The 25435-nt window shown below is 38.9% G+C and overlaps 2 protein-coding genes across 4 annotated transcripts in view; one reads left to right on the forward strand and one right to left on the reverse strand.

The window, feature by feature from the left end:
- itga10 (integrin, alpha 10) overlaps positions 1–15317 on the reverse strand; it is a 370978-nt gene extending 355661 nt beyond the window's left edge. Inside the window, exon 1 of the mRNA XM_087812486.1 lies at positions 15224–15317. The gene's annotated coding sequence lies outside the window, so the exon portion shown is untranslated. The remainder of the gene's footprint in view (positions 1–15223) is intronic.
- zbtb7b (zinc finger and BTB domain containing 7B) lies at positions 3840–25285 on the forward strand. 3 transcript variants are annotated; one of them, XM_087812488.1, is made up of 4 exons: positions 3840–4175; positions 8618–8705; positions 20877–21940; positions 23096–25285. In XM_087812488.1, the coding sequence occupies exons 3-4, from the start codon at positions 20883–20885 to the stop codon at positions 23682–23684; spliced, it is 1647 nt and encodes a 548-aa protein (XP_087668614.1). In that variant the 5' UTR covers positions 3840–4175; positions 8618–8705; positions 20877–20882; the 3' UTR covers positions 23685–25285. The 3 variants fall into 3 exon arrangements, with proteins under 3 accessions (XP_087668614.1, XP_087668615.1, XP_087668613.1); XM_087812489.1 differs by lacking the exon at positions 3840–4175 and adding an exon at positions 4217–4664; XM_087812487.1 differs by lacking the exons at positions 3840–4175; positions 8618–8705 and adding an exon at positions 17311–17423.
- The last annotated feature ends 150 nt before the right edge of the window (positions 25286–25435 follow it).

The following is a 25435-nucleotide window of genomic DNA, read 5'->3' on the forward strand; positions in this document are numbered from 1 at the left end:
CATATTAGCCAACACACATTTTAGTGCTGATGCTTTAGTTCACCACGGATTATATTCGTCGCTTCAACATTCCAACTGCCTTCAGACACGTCAAGCTGTTTCGGGGCGTTTCCCAACAGACTCCTCTGGACTATTCACTCGGCAAATTGAAGACAAACTCAGAGACAGTGGTTACAAAAGCACAAGATGTTGAACCGAATTTTGAACTTCTCTTTACGGATTTATAAGCGTGACGTTGTGTGAAATACTTTCAACGATTTTATGTCACAGCATAGTCTGATACCGATCAAGTACCTGAGCTGAGATCCAAAAATAGCCTCGTCTGACACAAACAGTCTGCTAACAATTAGAGCAGTACAACACTGGCATCTATCGGCGAGTAGATGAATTACAACCACCAAAGCAGATCAATTACACATTAAAATCGACAATAAATCATCTTGACGTATTAATAAAATACAAATATTTACATTTAAATGATTTTATTATGTACGCATTAAATCGTGGCAGCTTTTGTTTTTAATTTGGCTCATGGGTTTATTTTTGTAAGAAACATTGGCCCCTCTAGGCCCCTGTGTATAACCGTCATTTCACCATAGCCTCCCCCCAGAAAACAAGTCTCTCAACTTACGTGCAGTCCAATTTAAGTCACATATTATTACTTTCATTTCTCATTCTTTTTTTTTGTAAATTTTAATTACACGTATTTAATAATGTTATTTCATTATATGTTTTTTGTTGTGTGTTGCAATCGTAGTAGAACTACCAAACTAAATATAACTATAAAATTCTGATTCAGAATCTGATTCTGATACAGAACAACATTTTGACTCCGAATTTATGTAAGGTAATATCTTAAACATATTTAAGCCATTATTTTATGACTGCATGTTGCTTATATCCTTTTAAGAGTTTACCAGAAATGTTCCTTTCATTTTTAATAAATATTTTACCATGGTCAAAATATCTTGATAGATGCTGACACAATTGAACATAGTAATAGAGAGCCATGGGGTTTAAATCCATGATTGTAGTTTTAATGTAACCACTAGGTGTCAGTATAAATGTTTAAATAACTGCATTTAAATGGCGGGAATCAAAGCAAAAATATTGGTGTTACCATAAACATTTAAAGTTAAACTAAAAGTTAAAGTAACGTATAGTCACCCCTCTTTATAAACACACAACTAAAATTTGTATTTTCCAAATCTCAACTGGTAGCACGGCCACAGATAGTTCTGAGATTTTAGGTTAAGGGGTGGTGAGAGGTGGGCTGTCAGAGCCCGCCACAACATTAAATATAGACTTCCTGACTTCAAAGCCCACCCGTGCACACACCTCGAGCTACACCGAGACGAAAGTAAGCTTTAATAGAGTGTGTTCCATACTTTCAACCACATTAACCAACGTTTTGCTTTTTAAAACGCTGATGTTTCTTCTTTTTGATTTGAGTAAAAATCCCCGCATCAAACAGTCAGAAGACAGCTTTTGTTTCTGTACATTTTCCATATGTTAAGTAGCTTCTTAAGCAGCTTTAAGACCTGAAATTTATCTTGTCTTGCTAATAATTAGATGCTAAAAAGGTACATGCTACCAAAACAGACATGTCAATGGGATTCTTAGGATCACAGTAAGGTTAAAATGGTTAAATAGAAAAAACATGCGAATATTTATTCATTAAAAAAAAAAAATTAATAAGATATTTTCTGAACCAAAAAGAAGATTTAATAAAAATGTTTTTTGGTTTTGTTTGTTGAAATAAGTGGTAAGCATTAATTGCAGTTCAAACAACAATAATTCGTTTTTATATTTTAGGGTTGACCAGGTGCTTAAATGAAGTTATAAAGTGTTCTTGAGTGAGGGGTTTATTTTTGATACCAGTCATTAATCTGAACATTAATGTCTTATAAGAATGTATCCAGGGCACACAGTGGCCTGTGGACCTTGAGTCAATAACATGTCTGATTGACTACGAGGGAAATAGAAAAAACTTTGTAGACTGGAGAGATTTAAGAAAGATTGATCGAGAGAACATCCAGATCTAGGAACAGATGCGCTCCATCTGCCTGTGAGAGTTTCAACATTCCCACAGCAGAAGAATTACAAACCACAAACTTGTCTTCCAAGACTCGACTCACCACCTCCTGACGCCGACTCCATCTGAGGTTTCTTGCTATTATTGTGTTTATGTTCAATGTCATTTTCTGTGAGTTATACTTCTTTTGAGGGGTTTTCTCCTTTCATTCTGGACCAGCGGTGGAACTGAACAAAACCTCAATTGTTGAGAAAATCTCCTGAGACCAGATTAAAATCCACTCAGTCTGTAAACCAGAAATTGAACTTTTCTCGTACTGGTTGCGGAGCGAGATTAGAGAAAAAACACCTTTAGATGTAGATAACATGAGAGTTCTATGTGTTCTGAAGACTTGTTATATACTGTTTAAACATATGATGAATACAACAGGGTTCAAATTTGAATATGAAACAATTTATTATGTGAGTCATTTTTCAACTATTCAACGTGTTCTTCTCGTTGTCTGATTTATTGAACTTGGGAATTAATATTTATTCCTGTATTTCTGTGAACTTCTGATTAAAGTTATGTGAATGGCATAAATGATGTGTCATTGCAAAAAAGTATTTATAATAATAATAATAATAATAATATTAATAAATCACAATGTAAAGTCGAAACAAAATCATATTTAAAAAATACAAATATTAAAAAAAAAAACGTTTGCTTGTTCCACAATTTCACCCTATAACACATAACAAACCGGCAAAGTTTAAATGTGAATAAAATACTGAATTGAATAACAACCATGTTATTTATTTTGTATAATTGAGTATATTTGACAATAAAATGTTCAATATTTTGTAACAAACGTCTGCATTCGATTATTTATGATTTAAGAAAATCCGAAATGGAATTGATACACTTTTCATGGATTGTATTAAATACGTTATATGCAAAAACGTTGCAATTTTCTTTTCTTTTAAATTCTTAGGATACTACTAATGTGACATTTGGGTCAACCAAAAAACCTTCTAAATGAATTATAAGGTAAGGTAAGGTAAGGTAAAACTTTATTAATAAATTGTTTTTTTCCAATAGCCAGCAATTTTTCATAAACAATACAAATAAGAAGAAGAACATAAAAACAAAGAACAAGATGACACAATCTAAGTCTAAAGATAAAGACAAAGAACATAGGTCAAAGAAAAACAACAAAGACAAAGGATACAAAGACTAACATAGAACAGAACATCCAGATACTCTCACTATAATGTATTAATAAGATAAATGTTTGAATAAATTAAATTGAAATAAAAAAAATAAAAAGGTATGCCTGTTCCACAATTCAACAAATACTCCAACAACAATAAATAAACTGGCTTTTCATTTTAAAGTAAAAGTGAAAGAATTCATGCTAGCTTAGCTAGCTAACAACGGTGCTAGCTAAGCTAGCATGTGATTTCTTTTATAAAATTCGGGGAATTTTATTGACAAGAAAATGTCCAATATTTAGTAATAAATGAAATAAAAGTAGAAATTACGTTTCACGGCATAAATAAAAACAAGTTCATAGAATAATATTGAATTTTAAAAAGTTAGAACTGGAAACTAACTAAAGTAAAAACTCAATTCTGACGTGTATTGACAACAGGAAGTGCAACTGGTTGATATCAATAACAGGAGCCTCTGGAGCGAGAACAGGTGCCGCGTCAGAGGACCTGGATGCAGGTGGTCCTCAGGTGGTCCTCAGACCTCCCTCTCCTCCCTCCTCCCTCCTCCTCCCCCCCCCACTGTCACGCCGGACCCTCCCTCCCCTCCTCCCCCTCGTGCCCTGCCCACCCCGGCGGTCTCCTCTCCAGGCTGTCGGAGCCAATCCGCGGCTGGGTGTAAGTAGGGCAAGCCGCTTCCTGGTTCTCAGAAAGGAGGAGCTGGGAAGTGGAGTGGGCCAGCTGAGACGGCAGGGGGGTCAGAAGCTGCCCAGAGAGAAGCCGGAGGTCTTTGCTGCTGAGACTGGGTCGGAACCGCCTCTGCGTGGGGGGGACTCGGAAACAACCGAGAGAACGTTTCTCCAAGTGAACCGAAGACGCCAGAAGTGGGACGCGGCCCATCCAGGAAGTGTCGGGTCAGGTGGGAGGACAGGTGACACACCGGCGCTCAGGTAAAACTCGCACCCCCCGCATGTACGTGTAGAGCTCGCGCGCGCGGTCGGACTTGATCCAGGTGGCACTTTCTGTGCGCCTGGTTCTCCTCCTCCTCTTCCTCCTCCTCCTCCTCCTCATCCTCCTGTCAGTGCTCGGGGGTCACGCGAGGACTCGAGTCCACGTCACTGGAGGTTTTTTTTTTCTTGACTTTTAAACTCCCCTCGCGCGTGAGTGACACGCGCTCACAACAAGGCTAGTCTTTGTTTTTTTTTTAAATAATAGATATAGTCGCAGGTGAGAGAAGCCTCAGGGTCGACGAGTACATCTGTGGATCCTGAGGCTAATTATAGCCAAGTACACTGGCTGATATCCAAACCCTGACCTGCTCTCACGCACTCCACCTGCATGCCAGGGACACCGGAGAGAGAATCATCTTTTTGGAGAAACATCCCTTCATCATCATCATCATCATTATCATCATCATCATCATCATGAGGCACACCCAGGTTGTGTTTTCATTTTTAATCCTCACCCGGGTGGTTCCTTAGAGTCTCTACCCTACCTGTCATGACAGTGGGCTTTGATCCGTTGGTTGAGGTCGGATGAGTCGCTGACTCCCCGACGGACCGGCCCGACAGGCTCGACCGGCTTGGGTTCGGTTTCCCCGAATCGGGCGGTCTTTTAAAGTTGGTTAAAAAAAATCCACCAAGCCAAACACGCATGCAGGCAGGTAAAGGTGAGCTGGAGTCAGATATTTTATTATGGTTATTCAGAAAACCCTTTTTAAAAAAAATATATAAATAAGTAAGTAAGTAAGTCATTTTTATTTGTATAGTGCTTTTCCAGACCAGGGTCACAAAGCGCTTAAACAATCAAAACAATATTCAATAAAGTATATACTTTAAAGATCAAGATAAAACTGATAACACAACAGGAGTTCCAGAAAATAAATTGACTTTAAACCTCAGATTGATGACAACTTAATGAACTTTTATAGTAACGTGTGATCAAAAACATTTTTTAACAACTATTTAACTAATTATGGATTCAAAATATTTTAGATTAGGAGCCCGGTTCCCCAAAAAAGCCAAAAAAATAAGTCGCCAACTACAGAACATTGACATTTACATCTGGAAAGCTAGTGTTTAAGGGGAACAAGGAACAGTTCCATCTGGTTTGACAAAGGTTTTGAAGGTTTTGTCATTTACTTCTGACACGGCTAGCTTCGTATAGAGCTAGCAAAACCCCCCACAATTGCAGAGGTGGTAACCATGGCAACCATTCATTTAATTAAACACTTTTATTAAGTCAGTTGAGGCCCTTGGCAGCGGTATGCGCTCTCCCAGTGCTTCGCTAATTCGTCATACATCGTCAGATCGAAAGATAGTAAAAAAAATGTCGGAATGTTTTTTGCCGAATGTATCTCTTGGCTATGTTACGTTCGTCTTCTAGCCAAAAAGCAGCTCGGGGTACTAGATTAGTGTGTGTGTACATGTGTCAACACTAGTGTCCGACCTGGCGTGTACTTCCTAAATAAACCAGGTTCTTACAAAAAAGAAAAGGTCAAACACAAAGTCTTCCAGCCTGTCTCTGTGAAGCCACTTGTTGGGTTGACTTTTATCTTGTAAATACACATCATTACCACCTACCTTGTGTTAGCATCAGTGCTGTTCTCTGACAACCTACTTGTTTTCATTTATTTATTTTAAAGCTGTTTATTCCCTCTCATTATTTCTGATTGTTTTCTCGGATTTAATTTGTTCTTGAGTATTTTTAATGTTCCCACATCCAAAGAATACTTTTGATCACCAGCTTTGACACCTCCTTGAACAATATACCTTATTTTATTGTAATTGACTCTATGCTACGTGTTTGTTTATAATGTCTAATCGTTTTCTTGTTTCTAATAACTCTGAGCAATTGTTGGCTATTGTTAACTGCAGTATAAAGATGCAACTTTACTAACTTCGTACTAATATTGCTAAGTTAGTCGCTAACTGTCATTTAAATATTAATTTAATTCACATTGGATCTATTTATCCACCTAGCTAACAACAATTTATGCTAAAATATATAAAGACAAAGTAAAACATTTTTTTTTATTTAGTATTTTGCCATTTCAAATAACTTCAGAATTGTTGGCTATTGTTAACTGCAGTATAAAGATGCAACTTTACTAACTTGCTAGCTATCATACAAAGATTGCTAATTTAGTCGCTAACTGTCGTTCAAATATTGATTTAATTCACATTGGATATATTTATCCAGCTAGCTAACAACATTTCAATAACATAAATAATACAAAGTAAAACATTTTTGTTAATTTAATATTTTATTCATTTCAAAGAACTTCAGAATTGTTGGCTATTGTTAACTACAGTATAAAGATGCAACTTTACTTACTTGCTAGCTATCACACAAATATTGCTAAGTTAGTCGCTAACTGTCGTTTAAATATTGATTTAATTCACATTGGATCTATTAATCTACCTAGGTAACAACAATTTACGCTAAAATATATAAATACAAAGTAAAATATTTTTGTTTATTTAATATTTTCCCCATCGTTTTCCTATTTCAAAGAACATCAGAATTGTTGGCTATTGTTAACTGCAGTATAAAGATGCAACTTTACTTACTTGCTAGCCATCATACAAATATTGCTAAGTTAGTTGCTAACTGTCGTTTAAATATTGATTTAATTCACATTGGATCTATTTATCCAGCTATCTAACAACAATTTACGCTAAAATAAAATATAAATACAAAGTAAAATACTTTTGTTTATTTAATATTTTTTCCATAGATTTCCTATTTCCAAGATCTTCACAATTGTTGGCTGTTTTTAAGGGCGATATAAATATTTGATCAAGTAGAAAAGAGTAGAAAAGTTTGTATTTAGTTTGAAATATCTCTTTATGTATTAATCAAATAGTATATTTATCATGAGCTATCATTACATATTAATATAATAATCAATACAAAGTAAAATGTTTATTTATCTTTTGTCTATTTTAATCTATTTTTAAGGGAGGTATAATATGTTATGGAAAATAAAAGGGCATATATACATACATAAATATATTCACATACATATATGACCACTTCATGTCCCAGCAGTACATGTATAGTTGTAGCTATACATCAGTGTAAAACTTCTTTCTTGTCTTTACTCATCTTTATTCAATCAAGCCTTGAGGACACGAAGAAGGAATCTGTAGTTTGTTGTCAACATGTCAACAGTCCAGGAGACGCTAGAAGCCAAAATCCCCGACTGTGTCTAGTGACGGCCGTTTTAAAACTTACGTGCGAGTGGGAAAATATCGGCACGTAAAAGTTTTTTAAACAAAGAGGAGAAACGCCAGCGTCATGTGATGGAGGCGGTCACATGCTAGCTCATGCGTCGTCCATTCGCCACACATGGAGGAGCCATGGCGGTTTTTGTGAAGTGTAAAAAGCTAGCTCTGTTCCAAATCACCAATATAATTGGACATCTGTGCTTCGTTGTCCTGATCCGACCTCCGTGCTGATCTGGACCTGCTTCTCGTATCATAAATCACTACAACTGCAACATTTTATCGCGGTAACAGAATTTTATTCGAACGCATCTGTGCGCGACTGTGTTCTACCAAAGAGGCTTAAAAAAAAAAAGGAAGCGTTTAGTTTCTATCGGCTTCTATTTCTATCGTTTCTGTTTTTCACAAACGCTGCCCACGTTACAGCCTCAATGACTCACATTATTCTTTATGAAATGTTAATTTGATCATTATGGGATTAAATGAGGATAATTTACTGTCATGTGGTTCAACAACAAAAAGAATAGAAAAGATACACAGTCAGCAATTGTAGCTATTAGCTATTATAGCTATTAGCTATTATAGCTATTAGCTATTAGCTAGCTACATATAACTCCTCCCAGATACCCCAAAAATAAGTAAGTAAGTAAGTAATGGTTATTTCTAGATCGTTTTACTCCGTCAAGCAAACATTCAAATTAACTTAAATATCTAAATATCTATCAAGGTATTTGTCAAAAATAATATTTATCACGAGAAAATCACCAAACTGACTTGCTAGCTAGAATCAAAGCATTGCTAAGTCAGTTGCTAACTGTGGTTTGATTATTATTTTTAACTCATCTTGGTTCTATTCATCCAGCTCAGCAAAATATTTTACCTTTACATAAATCAATACAAAGTAAAATATGTTTGTTTATCCCCCTTTAGCCTAATGGTAGCTAACAGGCTAACGTGGATTATCAGTGTTAGCTGCTGGTGTTTGGAAAAAGGGGAAGTAATTAAACGTTTTCATAAATATATAAGCATTATTTGGCTTTTTTTTTGTGGGGGTTTACATTTTGGAGATTCTGCTATAGTTGATATGTACTAGTCAGCTTTAAGCATTCACCTAAGGATTAAATAATGTCAATATTGAACTGTTTGTTTGTTTGTTTTTACAGTGAGACTCCTGATCTTCAGGCAAATAACCCGAGGAAGAGAGAACGACACGACAAGGGACTCGTCCTCTTCTGAGTTTATGGACAGAAGGTAATCAATTAAATTAGATTTTCAAAAGATTTGCAGGAACTATTTACACGACAATGTTAAAATTGTTTTATTTCCAATTGTTATTATTAAATTATCCATTTCTCTGTAAAGCTTGTTGACATTTCTGCTAATAAATAGCCTCTTCCTTTGCTAACCAACAGTTAAAAGACATAAGTAGTTAAATAAATGTTGTTGGACCAAAACTGTGCGCACAACTTTCCCCGAAGAATTTGCTTTGGGCTATTTTTAGCTACAGATACTTGTCAGTTTCTTATTTGTTTTTTAATGTTTGAAATCATTAACATAAATGTATTAATTACATTTATTTGTTTTGCATCCTTTTTTCAGTTATTTCTTGTGAGTTTTGGAGAATTTGTGTTCAGTTAAAGATTATTAGTCTTAAATTAAGGTAATTTTTATTACCTCTCTTGTAAAACTAGGTTCTGAATATTTATGAAAGTATCCTACACAAACTGACAAACCCATAAAGTAACCGTATGAGATCCACGAGAGCAGGTTCATATCACAACCTACGATGTTTTATAACAGGATGTTTTCCGTAAAGCGTGAGTCAATGTTTAAAGTCTACTATTATTGTTGCGCGTCTTCGTGTTTTGAGCCCTGGACTTTACATTTTTTTGTACTTGGACAAAACCCGACCCTTGAGATTGATAACTAAAATGGAAAGCTAGTAAATCCGATGCCACCGGTTCATTCGTAGTAAAGTGAAGCTAACAATATGACAGTTCATCTGAGCAGGACTAATGGTAGATGGTCGATTTCAAAATGAATAATGTGTTGTTCTTTAAATCCAGTTCAGAGGTTAATCCCCCACATTAGATCTTTATCTTTACTGGCCGTCGTTATCTCGCTTTCACCTGCAACTTCCTGGTGGGCGCGGGAGGACGGTGGGGGAGGAGAGAGGGGGGGAGACGACGAGCTGAATAAAGTGGTCAGGTGGATAAATATTTTATAGGCAAACTGGAAGTTAACTCCTCTGTGGTTCGTCGGCTGCCGTCGCCTGGCTTGGAGAAATACCTTGGAGTGGAGCTTCTGGGTTCTGTTGTGTTTATTTATTTTTCAGGAGGCGATAAACATCAGGGATTAATTCCTTTTAAGAGATTAGGAAGCTGTTTAAGCCGGTGCTCAGTGTCGGCGTGTAGTAGTGTAGTAAGTCGCGGTTAAAAAAAGCTACTGAATAGTTTCTCTGTAATGAATCATTAGAATTTTCTAAATGTATTATAAGTTTAAATAAAAAACATTTGTCTTGTTATTCGTGGATATGTGAGATTAGCGACAGAAGGTGGATGTAGTGACAATATCTCACGTGACGTGGCATAATTAATTCAACTTTTAATCACCTAGAAAGCGATCAAACCATAGCCTACGTGTGTCTTCTTCAGCAGTTGGAAGATATTCTGTGTGTGTGTGTGGATGAGGTTCGAGGTGTGTCGTCTCAATGTACAAAAGTTTATTTTTTTATGGCCCCTCTGAACGTGGAAGTGCGTCTGGTGGGCGAGAAAGCGTGACGCGCGTCATCTGATTGTGGTCAGGGGTATGACTGGTGACTACCATGTGTCTTCTTCTAAATAAGGGGGAAGTAGCCCGAGTGGTCCGTCAGGCGGACATGAAACACACACTGTGTTCGGAGCGCACGTACACAACTCTATTCCAGGAAGTGCTTTAATTAGGACAGGTGAGAATCGAGTTCCCCTGAATTCAAGGTTCTTTTATTCTCAGATCAAGAGAGGACAGGTTCTACAAAAGGGAGCTCAAGGAAGTTTATTTTATCATTTAACTTCCTACAAAACCATCAGTGATTATATTTACATTACATCGGTGGATTCCATAACACAACCCTGCCATACTCGAGTGTCGACCCCACTCGATCTGTGTCAATAGAGGAAGTTGTGTATCTGCCATTTCCTCTTTTCACTCCCCAGTTCCTGATAGCCCTCTCTCACGCTCGACCACCAGCCATGGCCGTCTGGGCCGAAACTTATCAAAAGGTGCTTTTCCTGTGAACAGATAAAAAAGGAGTTCACTTCAGTGTTGAAAGAAACCAAGCGAGGATAGTAAGAATGAACGTCTGAACATAGCTGGACAAATAACTGACAATTAAAGCTAAAAGTTTAGATACTTATCTTTCAAATGATTGTTCATATTATCGCTTATAAATGACTGAATTAATCATATTTTTTTCATCGTTAAAAGCAGATCTAACAGTTTTTCTCTGCTAGTTGGCCACAATTTATGGCTTAACAAAAACCCAACTGAGGAAATTAAGAATGAGATCAGATGGATTTCCTTGATTCTCTGAGACTCCTGTGTTTGTCTCTGACCTTTTAAGCATATATTTTATTGGGTAATGTTTTGATTGTTTAAGCGCTTTGTGACCCTGGTCTAGAAAAGTGCTTTACAAATATAAACGACATACCTACTTGAAAAGTGAGCAAGATTCAGGTGATTATGTCCAAATACCCTTTTTTTGTAGAACAATACTAGACTTGGTTGATGGATCAGGCCCTGATGAAGTTACTACGTCATGAATAATGACAATATTTTTTTGAGTATGAATTGATCTAAAACTTTAAATTCCTGGAGAAATGATTAGCCATGAAAAAGCTGTGTCATGTGGACGATGTGTTTTAGAACAGAGACGCTGCGATGGTCTTGCCCTGGTAATCTGGTTAGGGTTGAGGCACCAGTGACTCATTGCTTATAACGTGTGCATGCACGCTGTTTTAGTGAAGCAACCGGCTCAAAATTCAATGTAAATGTCGCTTGTTGTTGTAGAAAATGTTTCGGAAATATTGTTTGCTTTGTGTAGCTTTCAGTTCTTTGTCGACTATCTCTCCATCTGCTCGCGTGGTGGGCCGTTTCACTGAGCACAGGAAAAAGGAAATTGATCAGGATCAGTTAAGTTTGCGACACTCACTGGTCGAGGCTTTTGCAATATCTCCCCCTGTAATAAGAGTTCGGTGTGAAACAGACGCACACATTGTCCTGCGATTTGGCAACATGCTTGTGTAGGATTAGAACAGAGTGCACAGTTGAATTAAATTATATTTAAGATAATAATAAACGGTGTATTGCTTGGGTAAGTCAGGAACGTAGGTTTGCTTTAGTAAAGGTCTGGAAAAAAAGGGGGAAAAACTCCTGAAATAGAAATGACGAACATAAATATGACAAAGGATGATGTATAAAATACATTTGAAAACCAGATAACCAAAAAACTCTGACGAGAGTGAAGGAGAATGGTACCGAAATTAGACATATTTGTATTTTCAACGCTAGCTAAAACTCTGGAAATCTTCCTCACTGAGTATTGAATGAATATAGTTTGAATTTAAACTGCAACTGTTGATTTAAGTGAATCTCAAAGTGATCCTTGACCTCTATTGTACTCATCAGTATGTGTCTGTTTGTACAAAACTCTCATTTCATTGAAATATTTACAGTAGAACATTAAAAAAAAAAAACACTTTGTTTTTCTGGATGTTAACTTGTTTACCATAACCACACCCACTCTGCTGTGATTGGTTGAACCTTGAGGTTTGTCATGAAACCCATAAGTCTCCACCTCCAAGCGACTCATTGTATAAACAAAGCTGGGGGGTGATTAGAGCTGGCTGGAGGCGTGAAGCCGTCGTTACGTCATAATGGATTCTCCTAACCCCTCATTCGCTGAGATTAAAGACTTTATAAAGTAATAATTTTAAAACTTGGCAATGATGAGGAAGTTCTTGGAGAGGAAGACTTCAATATTTGAAGCATGTGAGTGAGTCAGGAGAGTTTTCACATTAGTTCCCCTTTAATGAAAATGTGACATACTTGAATTTGAATGGGGGTCTTTGTCCCCTTGTGCACCCCTTCCCTTGACCAGATCTAGTCAGCAGTCTGTACGACGTTAGGATCAGGCGGACACAGACCATTTGTTCATGTAGATGGATCACTTGAAGGAATCTATAACAATGTAATTGTTTTTTAACTTGTGATTCCGATTGGGAAAAAGCAAAGAAAACCATAAGGGGACAATCTCTCGATGGTTCACATCAGAAGGAAAGACTTACAAATGGTTAATTCCATAGATTAAAATCCGAATAAGGTTTTTAATTCTTAATATTTTGCTTTCGTAAATCGGTTAAGAATGGTTTCACTTCAATATTGTATGCCAACATTTGAGTCCTTTATGAGACTTCTTTTAAACATAAAACAAGTTTCACATCATTTCTCACAGCGCCATGTGCGTGGGCGGTGGGGGGGGGATGTTGACCAGAAAAGGCATCCAGGGAGTGGGAGAGTAAGTTGTGAAACCACACGTCAGCACAGCGTCTCTTCAAACGTCCCCATCTTTGGCAGGAACTGCCTTTTGGTGATGCTAATGATAGCGGAGGCCGCTAACACCTGCAGATGCTAGTTCCTCTAGCGGCGGTGCCTTCCTCTCCGACATGTCTGAGCGTCTCTCTCTCTTTCTGTCTCCCCCGTTCCTCCCCTCCTGTAACGTAACCTCGCTCCTCTAGTTTCATGTCTCCTCTCTAACACTGATTGTTTAGGGCCGGACTAGATTTTCCTGTCTGCGCCTCTCTCTCGGCTTTATCTCGACGCCCACTTTCAGTTAACGTTACCTCACTTCTGCTCCATCTCAAAATTTTAAAAAACACATTTTCCACCCCCTGGTTTCCTTAGCTCATCTAAATCTCCGCACCTTTTTCCTCTTTCCGACCACTTTTCCAGCTCCCGCACATCCTCTGCTCAACACGTGGTGAATGCTTTTCTACACTTGCATTGACAAGTTTGATACAATAATTGAAAGGCTGGTTTAACTGTCTTGATGTAAAGTCTGGGCCGTGTAATTGTTGGCTAAAGTTCTGCCTCATGTCGACATTATTTAGGACTAATTTCCGTGTTTTGGTCAAAAACCTTATCCAAAGATGGAGCACCTCAACCTTTGAAAGTACTTAAAAATAAGTACAAAAGTCTGCAGTCCTGACACCACCGCCAGATTGAGCCCTAGATCCTAGCCTAGCCTAGCATAATCCATAACACACCACAAGAATAAAAATTAAATTTGAGAGACACTATACCCAAAATATTAATAGGAATAACAGTCCTTACAAATAAAATACAAAGTGCACGATGTAGTATCATTCTATTTGAGTTTGTGTGCGTTAAATTGATGATTTATGACACTGAATGCTATTCGTTTATTTAAGGCTGCTTTGGTTGTTCTGCATCTAAATGCAATTTTGTCAATTTCACTCCTTTAATTTCATCTCAATTTATTTTGTAGATGTGGAAAATACATGTTTGAGACTCATTAGTATTTTCTTATTTTGATGTATTATTAATTTGACTTTGTTTCCAGTCAATTTATTGGTTTAATTTTACAAGTTAGTGATGTTATTTTCATTTTTTGAGTCTTGTAAGTGTTAAAAAAAATGTAAGATAGTGTCCAAAACCTTAAAGCATCAGGTCCTTTTTTTTAAATGCCGCTTGTTTACTAGCATAATTAGCGTCTATGCTAGTGATACTATGTATTACTTTAGTTTACTTTATGAGACCATTTTTAAAACTATCAGAGGCTTTTTATAAACTCTACTCATAGAGCATTTATTGTAATAAAAGAAACAATATAGACAATTGTTTTTATTTATGTCATATTTAATTGTTGAAATTTTGGTTAGTAGTTTTGTCGTCACAGAAACGGAAGGTCGGTGTCAACCATTTGTTTTAGCCGAAGAAAAAAAGTAGTTTAATAAAAATAACTTGTAACATGTAAAAGTCTCCCTTAACTGTTGTGTGTGTCGAGTGGGGGGTTAGGGGGCCTTTGCTCTGCCTGCCAAATGAATAATGCAGTGAGCTCCTGGAACTCAAACCTACTGTGCGCATGCGTTCAAACACACACATTCACTCATATAATGCCCTGGTTGGATTAAGGACACACAAAGCCTGATGGAGAAGAAAATACACACACACACACAACAGTAATAGTTGAAGTAATTCACTAACTTAAACACTTCCTGGTTGACGACTGCGTGGATGTGGTTGGAGAAGGTGGAGTAACTTCTCAGTGAAGTTGTATTCGGAGAAGGCGTGGATGTGTCCGTATGTGTGTGTGTCAATATGTGCAAAATTGTTTGCGTGCACATTGAGTGTTTGCCGTCTTCATTTTTTTTTTTATTGCTTCCTGAGTTCCACGTCCACCCCGGAGTCCAGAATAGAAAACAAAATAGCTTCTTTTATTTTTTAAATGTAGGTATGTTTGGTGTGTAGGGGCAACAGTTTGTGCGTAATTGTGCATACATAGCTGCAGTGATTGTAGTGGGAGACGTTGAATAAAATAAAATGATGTGCATGCATTTTTTAATTTTTAATTTTTGTTTTAACAGTTGAGTATTTCGTTTTGAAACTGCCTGTTAGTTGTGTATTTAAAAACTCAAGAACAGTATTTAAGAAGTTCTGTCCAGAAGGAATTTACATTTATTGCATTTTTCGCACCGAACATGTCACCCTACTAACAAAAAAAAAAAAAAGCTTCTTGCAAAAAAAAACCTCTCCCACTACTTATAGCTGTCAGAAGTTGAAATTCTTTTGAGATAAAATAAATGGCAAACCTGATTTTTAACATACCACCACATGTACGTGACACAAATTATTATGTAATCTTATATTCTTTTCCACAATAGAATAACCAAACACGAAAATTAAAATACATTTTCATTTTATTTTCATTTATAAAACTTTTTTTTCATGTTCTATTATTTAAAAAGTAAAATGTAGATTAAATGTCATCCAGATTCAAAAATGGGTCCAAAAAGTCACTTTAAGTTGCTCATATTTAATTCTGCCCTTTTTCCATTCATTCCTATATGTAGTATGAACCTTCCCCTCACATATGGAAATACATCATAAACCATTTAAACTCTTTGACGGATCAAAAATCAATTGTACTACTATTAAAGACTTTTTTTTTTCTTCGCTGGTGTACTCAACTTTTTACTCGGAAAACAAATGACATCAGGTTTCGTCGAAGCGTTTCACCCTCTCCCTCACAGCCACAGTTTTCTGTGAAAGTAAAAAAAAAAGTCATAGTTTCCCCTTTAGCTGTTCGGCTTGATATAATTGAGGTGGACTAGGAAAACTTTGTGGAAAGAAGGAGACATAAAAACAACATTTTGGGTCTCGGGCAGCGACTTCACTCACACATTTGGACGATTTTCACAATATAAATGATGAACACTATAACCTTTGAGAAGTGAACAATAAATCTTTATGTGTAGCTTTGGTTGATCCGGCAGCTCTGGTTTTCCTGGCGGCCTTGCATGTGTCTTTTACTCTGGATGTGTGGACGCTGGTGGAGGAGTTTTGTTTCCATTTCCTCTGAAACGTCATTTTTAAAGGAAAAAAAAAACTTAAATCTTCTTTCTTGAATTGTATTCGCTGTAAACAATTACTCGGTTCAAACAAGGGTTTCACTTTGTAAGTCTGTGTGTTTTTATCAACACGTGATTCCACTGAACACTTGCTTTCTTAAGTCAATTGTAAGAATAATTCAAAGGAAACGATGCCATTTTCTGTGAGAGTCAGCAACTCGTAGATCTCGACTTCCTCCCCTTGAAAATCTACATTTGCCCCAAACCACATCGCCCTCGATTAACACAAGCGACAAATTACTAACATGCCGAGTTAAACTACACTAATGTTTATCCATAGCGCTCGGTGGAAACGCATCGTGGACATAATAGCAATTAACATTTTGAAATGTATCCTGAAGTTGGCACGACAATAGTTGGCAAAGAATCTCTGGTAGTTTATCAGTATAATTGACAGCCTCTCGTATGAAACCAAAAATATATCATTTTAATGATGATATTTTCAAATATATGGACTTAATTCTATACATCCCTTAAGTAACTTACTAAATAAATACAAACAGGGTTCAAACATTCATTGATCGAATATGATATATATTGGTGATATTGGTAGTTAGTTTGGTTAATGTGTGAGTTTTGGGGGCTACAATAATGACATCGGGGTGTTTTTTATAACATTCCCAGATGCTTTTCTGTAAAGACATCCAGTGATTTAATGAATGTCAAATCCAGTTGGTGTTATCATACTACCTACTATATATGGTCCGATCCATGAGGTTCCGAATCGACAATAAAATAATTCAAAAGCTGAATTTTTCATAGAAAATGCGTCAGAATTCATGTTGTGACGCAGTTTGTTGCGTGTAAAAGGACGTAGCCATGGCTACGTGTGTCCTTGTGACACCTCAGTGTTGCTTCACTTTGAGTGACAGGTCAATTACGATTCATTTAATCCATTTTTTTGTTTGGTTGCTGAAAATATTCAATCTTGCATCCTTTCCAGCTCAACCAGTTGGTCAAAACCCCTAAGGTTATTTATCATTCGCATGGTGCCGTGACCCCGGGTCACCCCTGGTGTGCATGTTGACCTCAGAGAGGTTCATACTGTGACGATTGGAAATCATTTGGAAAACGGGTCTTTAAGTTTGAGCAGAAAGAGTGGGTGTGTGGGTGGTATGAAGGGAGGAGTAGCGATCTGCGCCCTCTTCAGATACAACAGGAAAGCCGGTGGCTGGTGCAGATGCCAAAGAAACTTTCACCGTGAGAAGATTCTTTTTTCGAATCCAGAGAGGCGATGAAACATGCTTTTCTCCGGCGGCCTGTGCCCATGAGCGCAGGGAAGGTACGTCTCAACTGGAGGGTGAATAATAAGTTGGAAGAAATGTTTTGCGTGGGGGTGAAAGGGCGAGAGTTTCTCTAAGGACGTGGATAATTGTTGATTTTACTGAAGGTTATTTCGCTTCGGGTGGAGTTTGCCTTCTCGAAAAAAATGTCCTGGCACTGACGTCGCCACCGAACAGGTTAAATCCAACAATGGTGGGCGGAGGGTGGGATCAACATGCAAACTGTGCACATGTGTGTGTTTTCGTAAGGTGTGTGTGTCGTGGAGCAGGTTAGTCTGGTGACTGTACCATCGCCGGGCCCTCTGGGCACCTCATGAACGCTGTCATTGGATGGCTAGGGGGCTTTCAGTTGCTATGGGAGGGAGATGACTGGCAGGGCGGGGGGGGGGAGCCGGAGTTGTTTGTGGAAAATCTGGTCTGCTCAGGTGTGAGAGTGTGTGAGAGTAGTGTTTGCAGGTATATTGTGGACAGGGCGAGGTGCGAGCTTAGAGAGCTTAACAAGGAGCTGCTGGGTCTTATTACCAGGTGGACCAGGTCCTTACTCGCGAAAGCCAAAAATAAGGAACCTTTGAATTTCTGGTAAATGACGAATAAACCCCGCAAAAAATGTGGGGAAACCTAGCCGTTGAGTATTAAGTTAAGTTTTGATAAGCAGGAAGTGCGTCAAAGTTTTTTTTTAAGGGTGGAACACAAAGAGAATTTCGGTCATAATGGAAACACGTTCTTTTCCTTGAAGTTACCATGACAGATAATATTGATTTAAGCTTCAATTAGGAAGGTTTTACTTTTTGTTTAGAAGTTGTTTATTTAAGATATCTTGGACATGACTATCTACTCAGACTTCTGTGGAAATAAATATAATCTTACGTACTTCCTGGGTCAGTTCTGGGAGATACTGAACTAGAAACACTATATTTAAAAAATATATAGTTCACCCTGAAAAATAAATTGATTTGACCATAATCTCTAATCCAAAGTGACCAAAGTTAAGAGTATAGGTACTTGTTTGGACTCCTTAATCTTATAGCGCTTTCCTTTAGCTCAGCTCTTTCTTCGTGGAAAGCAAAAGGTTTATGTGTTGGAAAAACCTGTTACTATAGATAGATTTTTATTTGGAGATATTCCAGGCATTTCTATCTAATTTAATGACAGTTGTATTACTATACTCTGACAACTTTACTTTTTCATTAGCAATACTGACTCTGAGAAGTGTGTATATTAAAGGTAGCTTTAAGATTCTTAATACATTTTACTGAAATCCCACACAAAAAAAGATTGTTTTGTACTCGATTGTTTACAAAATGTCATGTGTTTTCTCAGTTATTCAACCATTAGTACCGTTCTTCTCTCTGTCCCTCACCTCCCCCTCACTTCCTCTCCTGACTTTGTCTTTATGTCACTCGCTGACAATCTTCCAAAAGGTATTTTGATCCAAACCAGCTAATGCTATCAAGAGAATTAACCTACTGCCCTGCAGTTACGGCACCAACATTGCATAATCCTGTGTCCTTTCCGTATCATCGCCATCGATCCCCCGCTGTAATGATTATGCCGCACTGTTCTATATTCAACCCTCCTGCAGCTCTTTGTCCCTGCCATGCTTCCACCTCCATCACCTCATCAGTTAGTAATCTGGGGTGAAAATACTTTGGGATTGGCAGAGGATGAGTGGGAGCAAAGAGTCTACTAAGCCTGAATTAAACTGCTCCTCACGTGAAGAGCTCCTTTGTGGAATCATGGCTTATTTTAGGAAATGACAGAACTCCTTTCAATAAACTGGAAATGATCATATTTACGGGACAAAACGGGAGACTTAAATATACTAGTTAAGTTCCTTTGCATTATTTATGAAGCAGGGGTTTTACCTCGCAGCATCACCGCAGTTCAACTTCCCTGGTTCCGCTTTTCATGCATGTTTGTTTAGCACTCGGTACTGCATTTTTGTTACTACTAATTTTACTTGTACTTTTACTACTAATTATCTATGTTGTCTTGGCCTTTTTGAGTTTTTTAATTTTTATGTATTTTTAACTGTGTATTGCTTTGGATTGTCGAAAGCGCTTTGTGTTCCTGGTCTAGAAATATGCTTTACAAATAACAAATACTTACTTACTTCTACTTCTACTACTAATCCTTCTACCACTTCTACCACTTCTACTACTAATTTTAATGATTATACTACTAATTCTACTTGTACTTTTACTACTACCGTAATTCTACTTATACTTCTACTACTAATTCTTCAACCACTTCTACTACTAGTTTTAATAATTCTACTACTAATTCTACTTCTACTTTTACTACTAATACTACTTATACTTCTACTACTAATACTTCAACCACTTCTACTACTAGTTTTAATACTTATACTGCTAATTATACAACTAATTCTACTGCTGCTTCTACTACTTGTACTTATACTACTAATTCTACTTATACTTCTAGTAATAATTCTTCAAGCACTTATACTACTAGTTTTAATACTTTTACTACTAATTCTACTACTGCTTCTACTATTTGTACTTATACCACTAATTCTACTTATACTTTTGCTACTTATTCTACTCCCACCACTACTATTTATTCTACTTCTACAACTGCTTCTACTAATTCTACTTATACTACTAATCTACTTATACTTTTACTACTAATTCGACTTATACTTCTGCTACTAATTCTACTACTGTTTTTTTCTTCTTCTCCCAACCTTTTCCTTTTTTCTTTCGTTTATTTCAACGTTTTCACATCAGTCTTTGTTCTTTATTCCATCATTTCAACTGTTTCTACACATTTTTACTTTGAATACAAATTCAATACTTTCAAGCATTTCAGTTTACAGGTTCAGCAGGTTCAACATTCACACTGCATTTTCTTCTGTAAATAATAATAATAATCTCTATTTATATAGCGCCTTTCTAGACCAGGAAATGCAAATGTTCTAGTTGAATATACTGTTTTAAGATGAAGTCGATATAAATCTCATTCTCATTGTTCACACTGTTGCAAACAGTCAAGTAGTTTGAACAGCAGATCCACTTCAACTCAACTAAAGAACTTCGTGTCATGCACTTATTACCGCACCCACCTTACATATGGTGCCAACAAAAACCATCAACTCCCATGATGCCTTTGATATAGTGACGGCTCATTGGTCGCTTCGAGACTGTTTTTTAAATGCTACCTCTACGTTGTTATGTCACAAGTGATTGACAGCTGTGATTTTAAACAAGTCACATTTTGTTTAATGTGGGGAGGTTCAGTATTTTATTTAATTTTTGAAATATTTCCTGTCCGTCATGTATGTCTTTAACCCCCTGTATCATTTGGGGACATTTTTTTTTAATTAATAGATTAGAAAATGTCGACTAATGAACAATCCGGGGCCACATTTGTGATAATGTTTTATACATTTAGACTGGAGTCCACTCACTATCATTTTGTCTGTTCTAAAGGTGGCGATGTCTCCCGGCGAGGACGGTCTGATCGGGATCCCCTTCCCAGAGCACAGCAATGAGCTGCTGTGTCACCTCAACGACCAGAGAAGGACGGGTCTCCTCTGCGACCTCACGCTGACCTCCCACGGAGCACGATACCCGACTCACCGCTCGGTCATGGCCGCCGTCAGCCTCTACTTCCGGAGGCTGTTCGGGGAGGAGGCCGGAGACGAGGGCGGAGGAGGATTCAGCGTGTGTCAGCTGGACTGTGTCGCCCCGGACGCCCTGGACGCCCTCTTGGAATTCGCTTACACTGCAACCCTCACCATTCCCAGCTCTGGAATGAGGGACGTCCTCAGAGGAGCCCAGCTTCTGGGCATCCAGTGCGTGGCGGATGCGTGCCGGGACATCCTGGGGGAGACGGCCGAGGCCGAGGCCGAGACCCTGGAGCAGCGGAGACACGAACACGTGACGACTCCCGATTGGAGGGCGAGCCAAAACGGAGGGGGGAAAGCTTCTAGAAGAAAAACCGACAGGAAGAGGTTGAGGAAAGTGGGCTCGCACAACATCAACTCCTCGGCTTTGAATCTGTCGTCGGCGTCGCCTTTCTCGTACATGTCGCCGTCCTCCGGCAGCGTTCACTCCCTGACCTCCACCCAACCCCCCAGCCCGGAACAAGAGGATCTCTGCGCCAAACCCCGGCAGAACGGAGACCCTCAGCTCATCAGAGAGCCGGGCAGGGGCGCCGCCGTCAACGGTGGGTTGCAGCACTGGCTGAACGACCGCCCTCGCATCGCCCAGCCTCCCCCGGCGTCCATGTCTCACGGGAAGATCTCCGAGGACGAGCTGGAGGGGTTCGGCGCCGACGAGATGATCATGGGGAACATCCCGGTATCAACCGCTGTGTCTGAGCGAGAGGATGCTGCACCTTCGGTGGGGAGGAAGAGGAAATCTCAAACACCTCAGCAGTGTCCCGTCTGCCAGAAGATCATCCACGGGGCCGGGAAGCTACCTCGACACATGAGGACCCACACCGGAGAGAAACCCTTCCAGTGCACGGCCTGTGGGGTCCGCTTTACCCGGTAAAGAACCCTTTGATGTGCACACCTGATAAGACACTGCATGCACAACTAAAACGCACATGGTTGATCTCACCATTAAAAAAACACAAATGAATCTATGAATACAATTTAATACCTTAAGGATGGATGGAAAACCTCAATGGAAATCCTGCCATAGGCTAGCACCAGGATTAGCCAGGTCTTTTCTGGTTTAACGGTTTAGCATTTTACTTTTGTCTGTTTCTTGGCACTAAAAGAAACTCAAAACATTGGCTGAATTCACTTAAGACAGGGGTGTCAAAATGTTTTAGTACTTTTGGTCACGGGCAGGTCAAATTTCAACTTAAAAAACTGTCTTTAACAGTATATTTTCCCCCTTAAATTCCTATCAATCTCCATTAAACTGTTATTGGACGTCTCTTTTGACGTTGATTAACTCTGTTTCTTAGCGACGCTTAAAGAAGATCTAAATTCTAACTTCACTCATTTTCTACTCTCATGTCGACTAAGAGTTGGGATTATTTTGAGAGTAATCGGTTCCTTTTTAGAGTTATAGACAAAAATGTTTGTTCATTTTAATGTACCGACTGACGCTCGGTTGTCTTTGTCTTCATCTTCGTCCAAAAAAAACACTGCTCGACTGTTATGTCCATCTTGTATTATAGTCTGGGATCTTCTGCTAAAAACAAGTGTAAAATAAAGACTTGTTTCATTTTTTCCGGAACAATTGTTCTGGTCGAAGCATCAATGCAAGAGGAACGTTACAGACGAGCAGTATATCTTTTTGGAAGAAGGTCAAGACGAAGACAACTGAGAGGCCACATGGACTTACAATTATTAATAATATTACTCTAAAAAGGAACACATTACTGTGAAAGCAAGTAGGAAGTATTTTCTACCACTTTAATCACCGGCATCTTTTTAGGTCACAACAGAAAGATCTTCTTTGATCTTTGGCCAGTCATGCATAAATTGCGTGGAGGCCGGGGTTTGACACATTTGACTTCGGAGATCTTGACCTTTTGTCAACCAACCACCAGAACGATAGATAGATAAGATGCAAAACCTTGTCACCTCTGCTCGTACCATAATGTATTCTGTTGCCTTCAAGACTAAATGTTCGACATGACTTTGTGAGTTAAAATCCTGATACTGACAAAGATCCTCTCTTGACAGGAATGATAAGCTGAAGATCCACATGAGAAAGCATACGGGCGAGCGTCCCTACCCCTGCCCGCACTGCACCGCCCGCTTCCTGCACTCGTACGACCTCAAGAACCATTTGTCCCTCCACAGCGGCGCCCGGCCCTACGAGTGCCAGCTGTGCCACAAGGCGTTCGCCCGCGAGGACCACCTGCAGCGCCACCGCAAGGGCCACAGCTGCCTGGAGATGGGAACGCGTCAGCCCAAAAACGAACCCGAGTCCGGGGACGAGGGAGGCGTCGACCAGCGGTCGAGCCCCCCGGAGTCCTCGTCCATATCGGCCCGCTCGTCCATGTTCCGCCCGCAGGCCCTGCTGGACGGCGGCGGTTCCGACGCCGTCCACTCGATGATCTTTCACGGAGACACGGAGAGGGAACGATCTCTCAGCCTGCTCGCCCATCTCGGCGCCCACAGGCTGGTCAACTACCCCGAGCTCTTCGTACGAGGCCTGGATCTGTCGGCCGGAAGGGAGCGAGAAAACCGAGGCGGTCTTCATCTGCAGCACCACAGGTGGACGGAGGAGGAAAGTGCAGCCAATAAGGCTGAAGAGGACGAGAAATGACAGGCGTCTGTGCTTCAGTGTGGTAGATGATCCACGGTAAAAAAAATTCTCAGGTGGCTGGACTCAATATTGTGTGCTGCTCATATATTCATAGCTCTTTCAAGGGTCTGAAATAATAACCAAAAAAACGGGTTTAGGAATCTTCTAAATATTGTCAGCTGTTTTTTGTCTTTTAAAGATCTTGTGATTTTTTGTGTTTTTATTGTCGTTCTATGCAGGACATGAATGTTTTTTTGTTGTGGTTTCTGGGTGCTTCTCACTATGCAACTTACGATCCAGAGCCGCGAGACTTCTTGATGCTCCTGCTGTCCTCTGGTGGTCGTCACCGGAATTACAATCATTTAGCACTGAAGGCAACGACGCTCTCTTGTCGACGATCTGAATGAAAAGTCTTGAGCTTGAGATGGTTGGAAGTCAGTTTCAGCCAAAGTTGGGGTTTGAATATAAGCATCACCCCCATGTGTTGAATCCCCTGAAAAAAGCATTTGTTTTTGGAACAAACATTCCAGTTTTCAGCACATTCTAAGAGGAACCTCTTAGCAAGGCGCGAGATAAGAGAAGCCCCGTTTATTGTATTTATTTATTTATTGTTATTTATTGTGGCTTTTCTGCTGTTTGGAACAACAAAAAAGTGGTTGGGCCCCCGTGTGCTCTTCCAATCCAAAGAGGCTCGATCGTGCTAAAGTTTTGTGTCTTCAAAAATAACCAAAGTTCTAAATTGCATTCTCGAAATGCAGTCTTTGCACATGTCCTTCCAGAAACATTCCTTCCCAATAGAAAGAGGAGAAGCAGAAAAAGAAAAAAAAGAAATCTTAAAATGTAGCAACAACATGATTGTTTATTGTTAGCCGCGATGCTACGTCTGAAGGGGCCAATGATTCGTTTTGTTATTTCCAGTCGAACACGCGGCTCTGCAGTGGCTCGAGATGAAATCGGTAATCAATGTGACAGCAGCTTCTTTTTTTTTGTCCTATTATTTTTACTTTTCTCGGCCAGATCGTGCCGTAGCAGGTCCCGGCATGTATGTGCACTATGAGCTTTTCCCTCTGTGTCATTTATATTTTTCTCTAAATTTTTTGTTGCACTATGACATCTGAGAGGCCTTTTTTTTTTGTCTCTCTGTCTTCAAACGGCTTTTCAACTCCCTCTGTACATTCTCGACATCGTGACGAAGATATGTCGCCACTGAGATCACAAAGAGTCCCAACACTCCTGCATATATACGTTCAGAGATATATTTAAGTATATTTATTGAAATGAAGATGCCTTAGATTAACGTGTGTGTGCGTTTGTGTGATGCAAATATTCTCAGGATTCAGCATTTAATGATGTAAATGAGGTCGACGAGGGACTTTTTCCAAGAACTTTTTCGTCAAAGATTCAATCCTCGGATCGATGGTTGTTTTTGTGTGCATGACTGGGAGAGTGACGTCACAGCAGCTGTGAAGTGAATGTTTTGTTTGGCTCTATGGTGAAGGGACATGGGGGGGACACCCCACAATCAGGGATACATTTTTTTTCTTTCAGTTTTTTTTTTTTAGACTTTCTCAGATATAAATCAATTTCCCATCATTTTGTTTCAGCTCAAATAAAAAAAATAAGAAATACAAAAATGTTTCTGTCAATCTTTGTTAAAATTCCAGGTAACGGTTCTAAAAAAAATGGTGGATTCTTTAGAACTTTCTTTTAGAGCTCTCGGGTCGAGCTAAGAAGGTAAAACGCCCCCCAAAGAACGGACCTAATAAAATCCT

This window comes from Callionymus lyra, chromosome 17, assembly GCF_982586985.1.
Source record: "Callionymus lyra chromosome 17, fCalLyr1.hap1.1, whole genome shotgun sequence".
Classification (NCBI taxonomy): domain Eukaryota; kingdom Metazoa; phylum Chordata; class Actinopteri; order Syngnathiformes; family Callionymidae; genus Callionymus; species Callionymus lyra.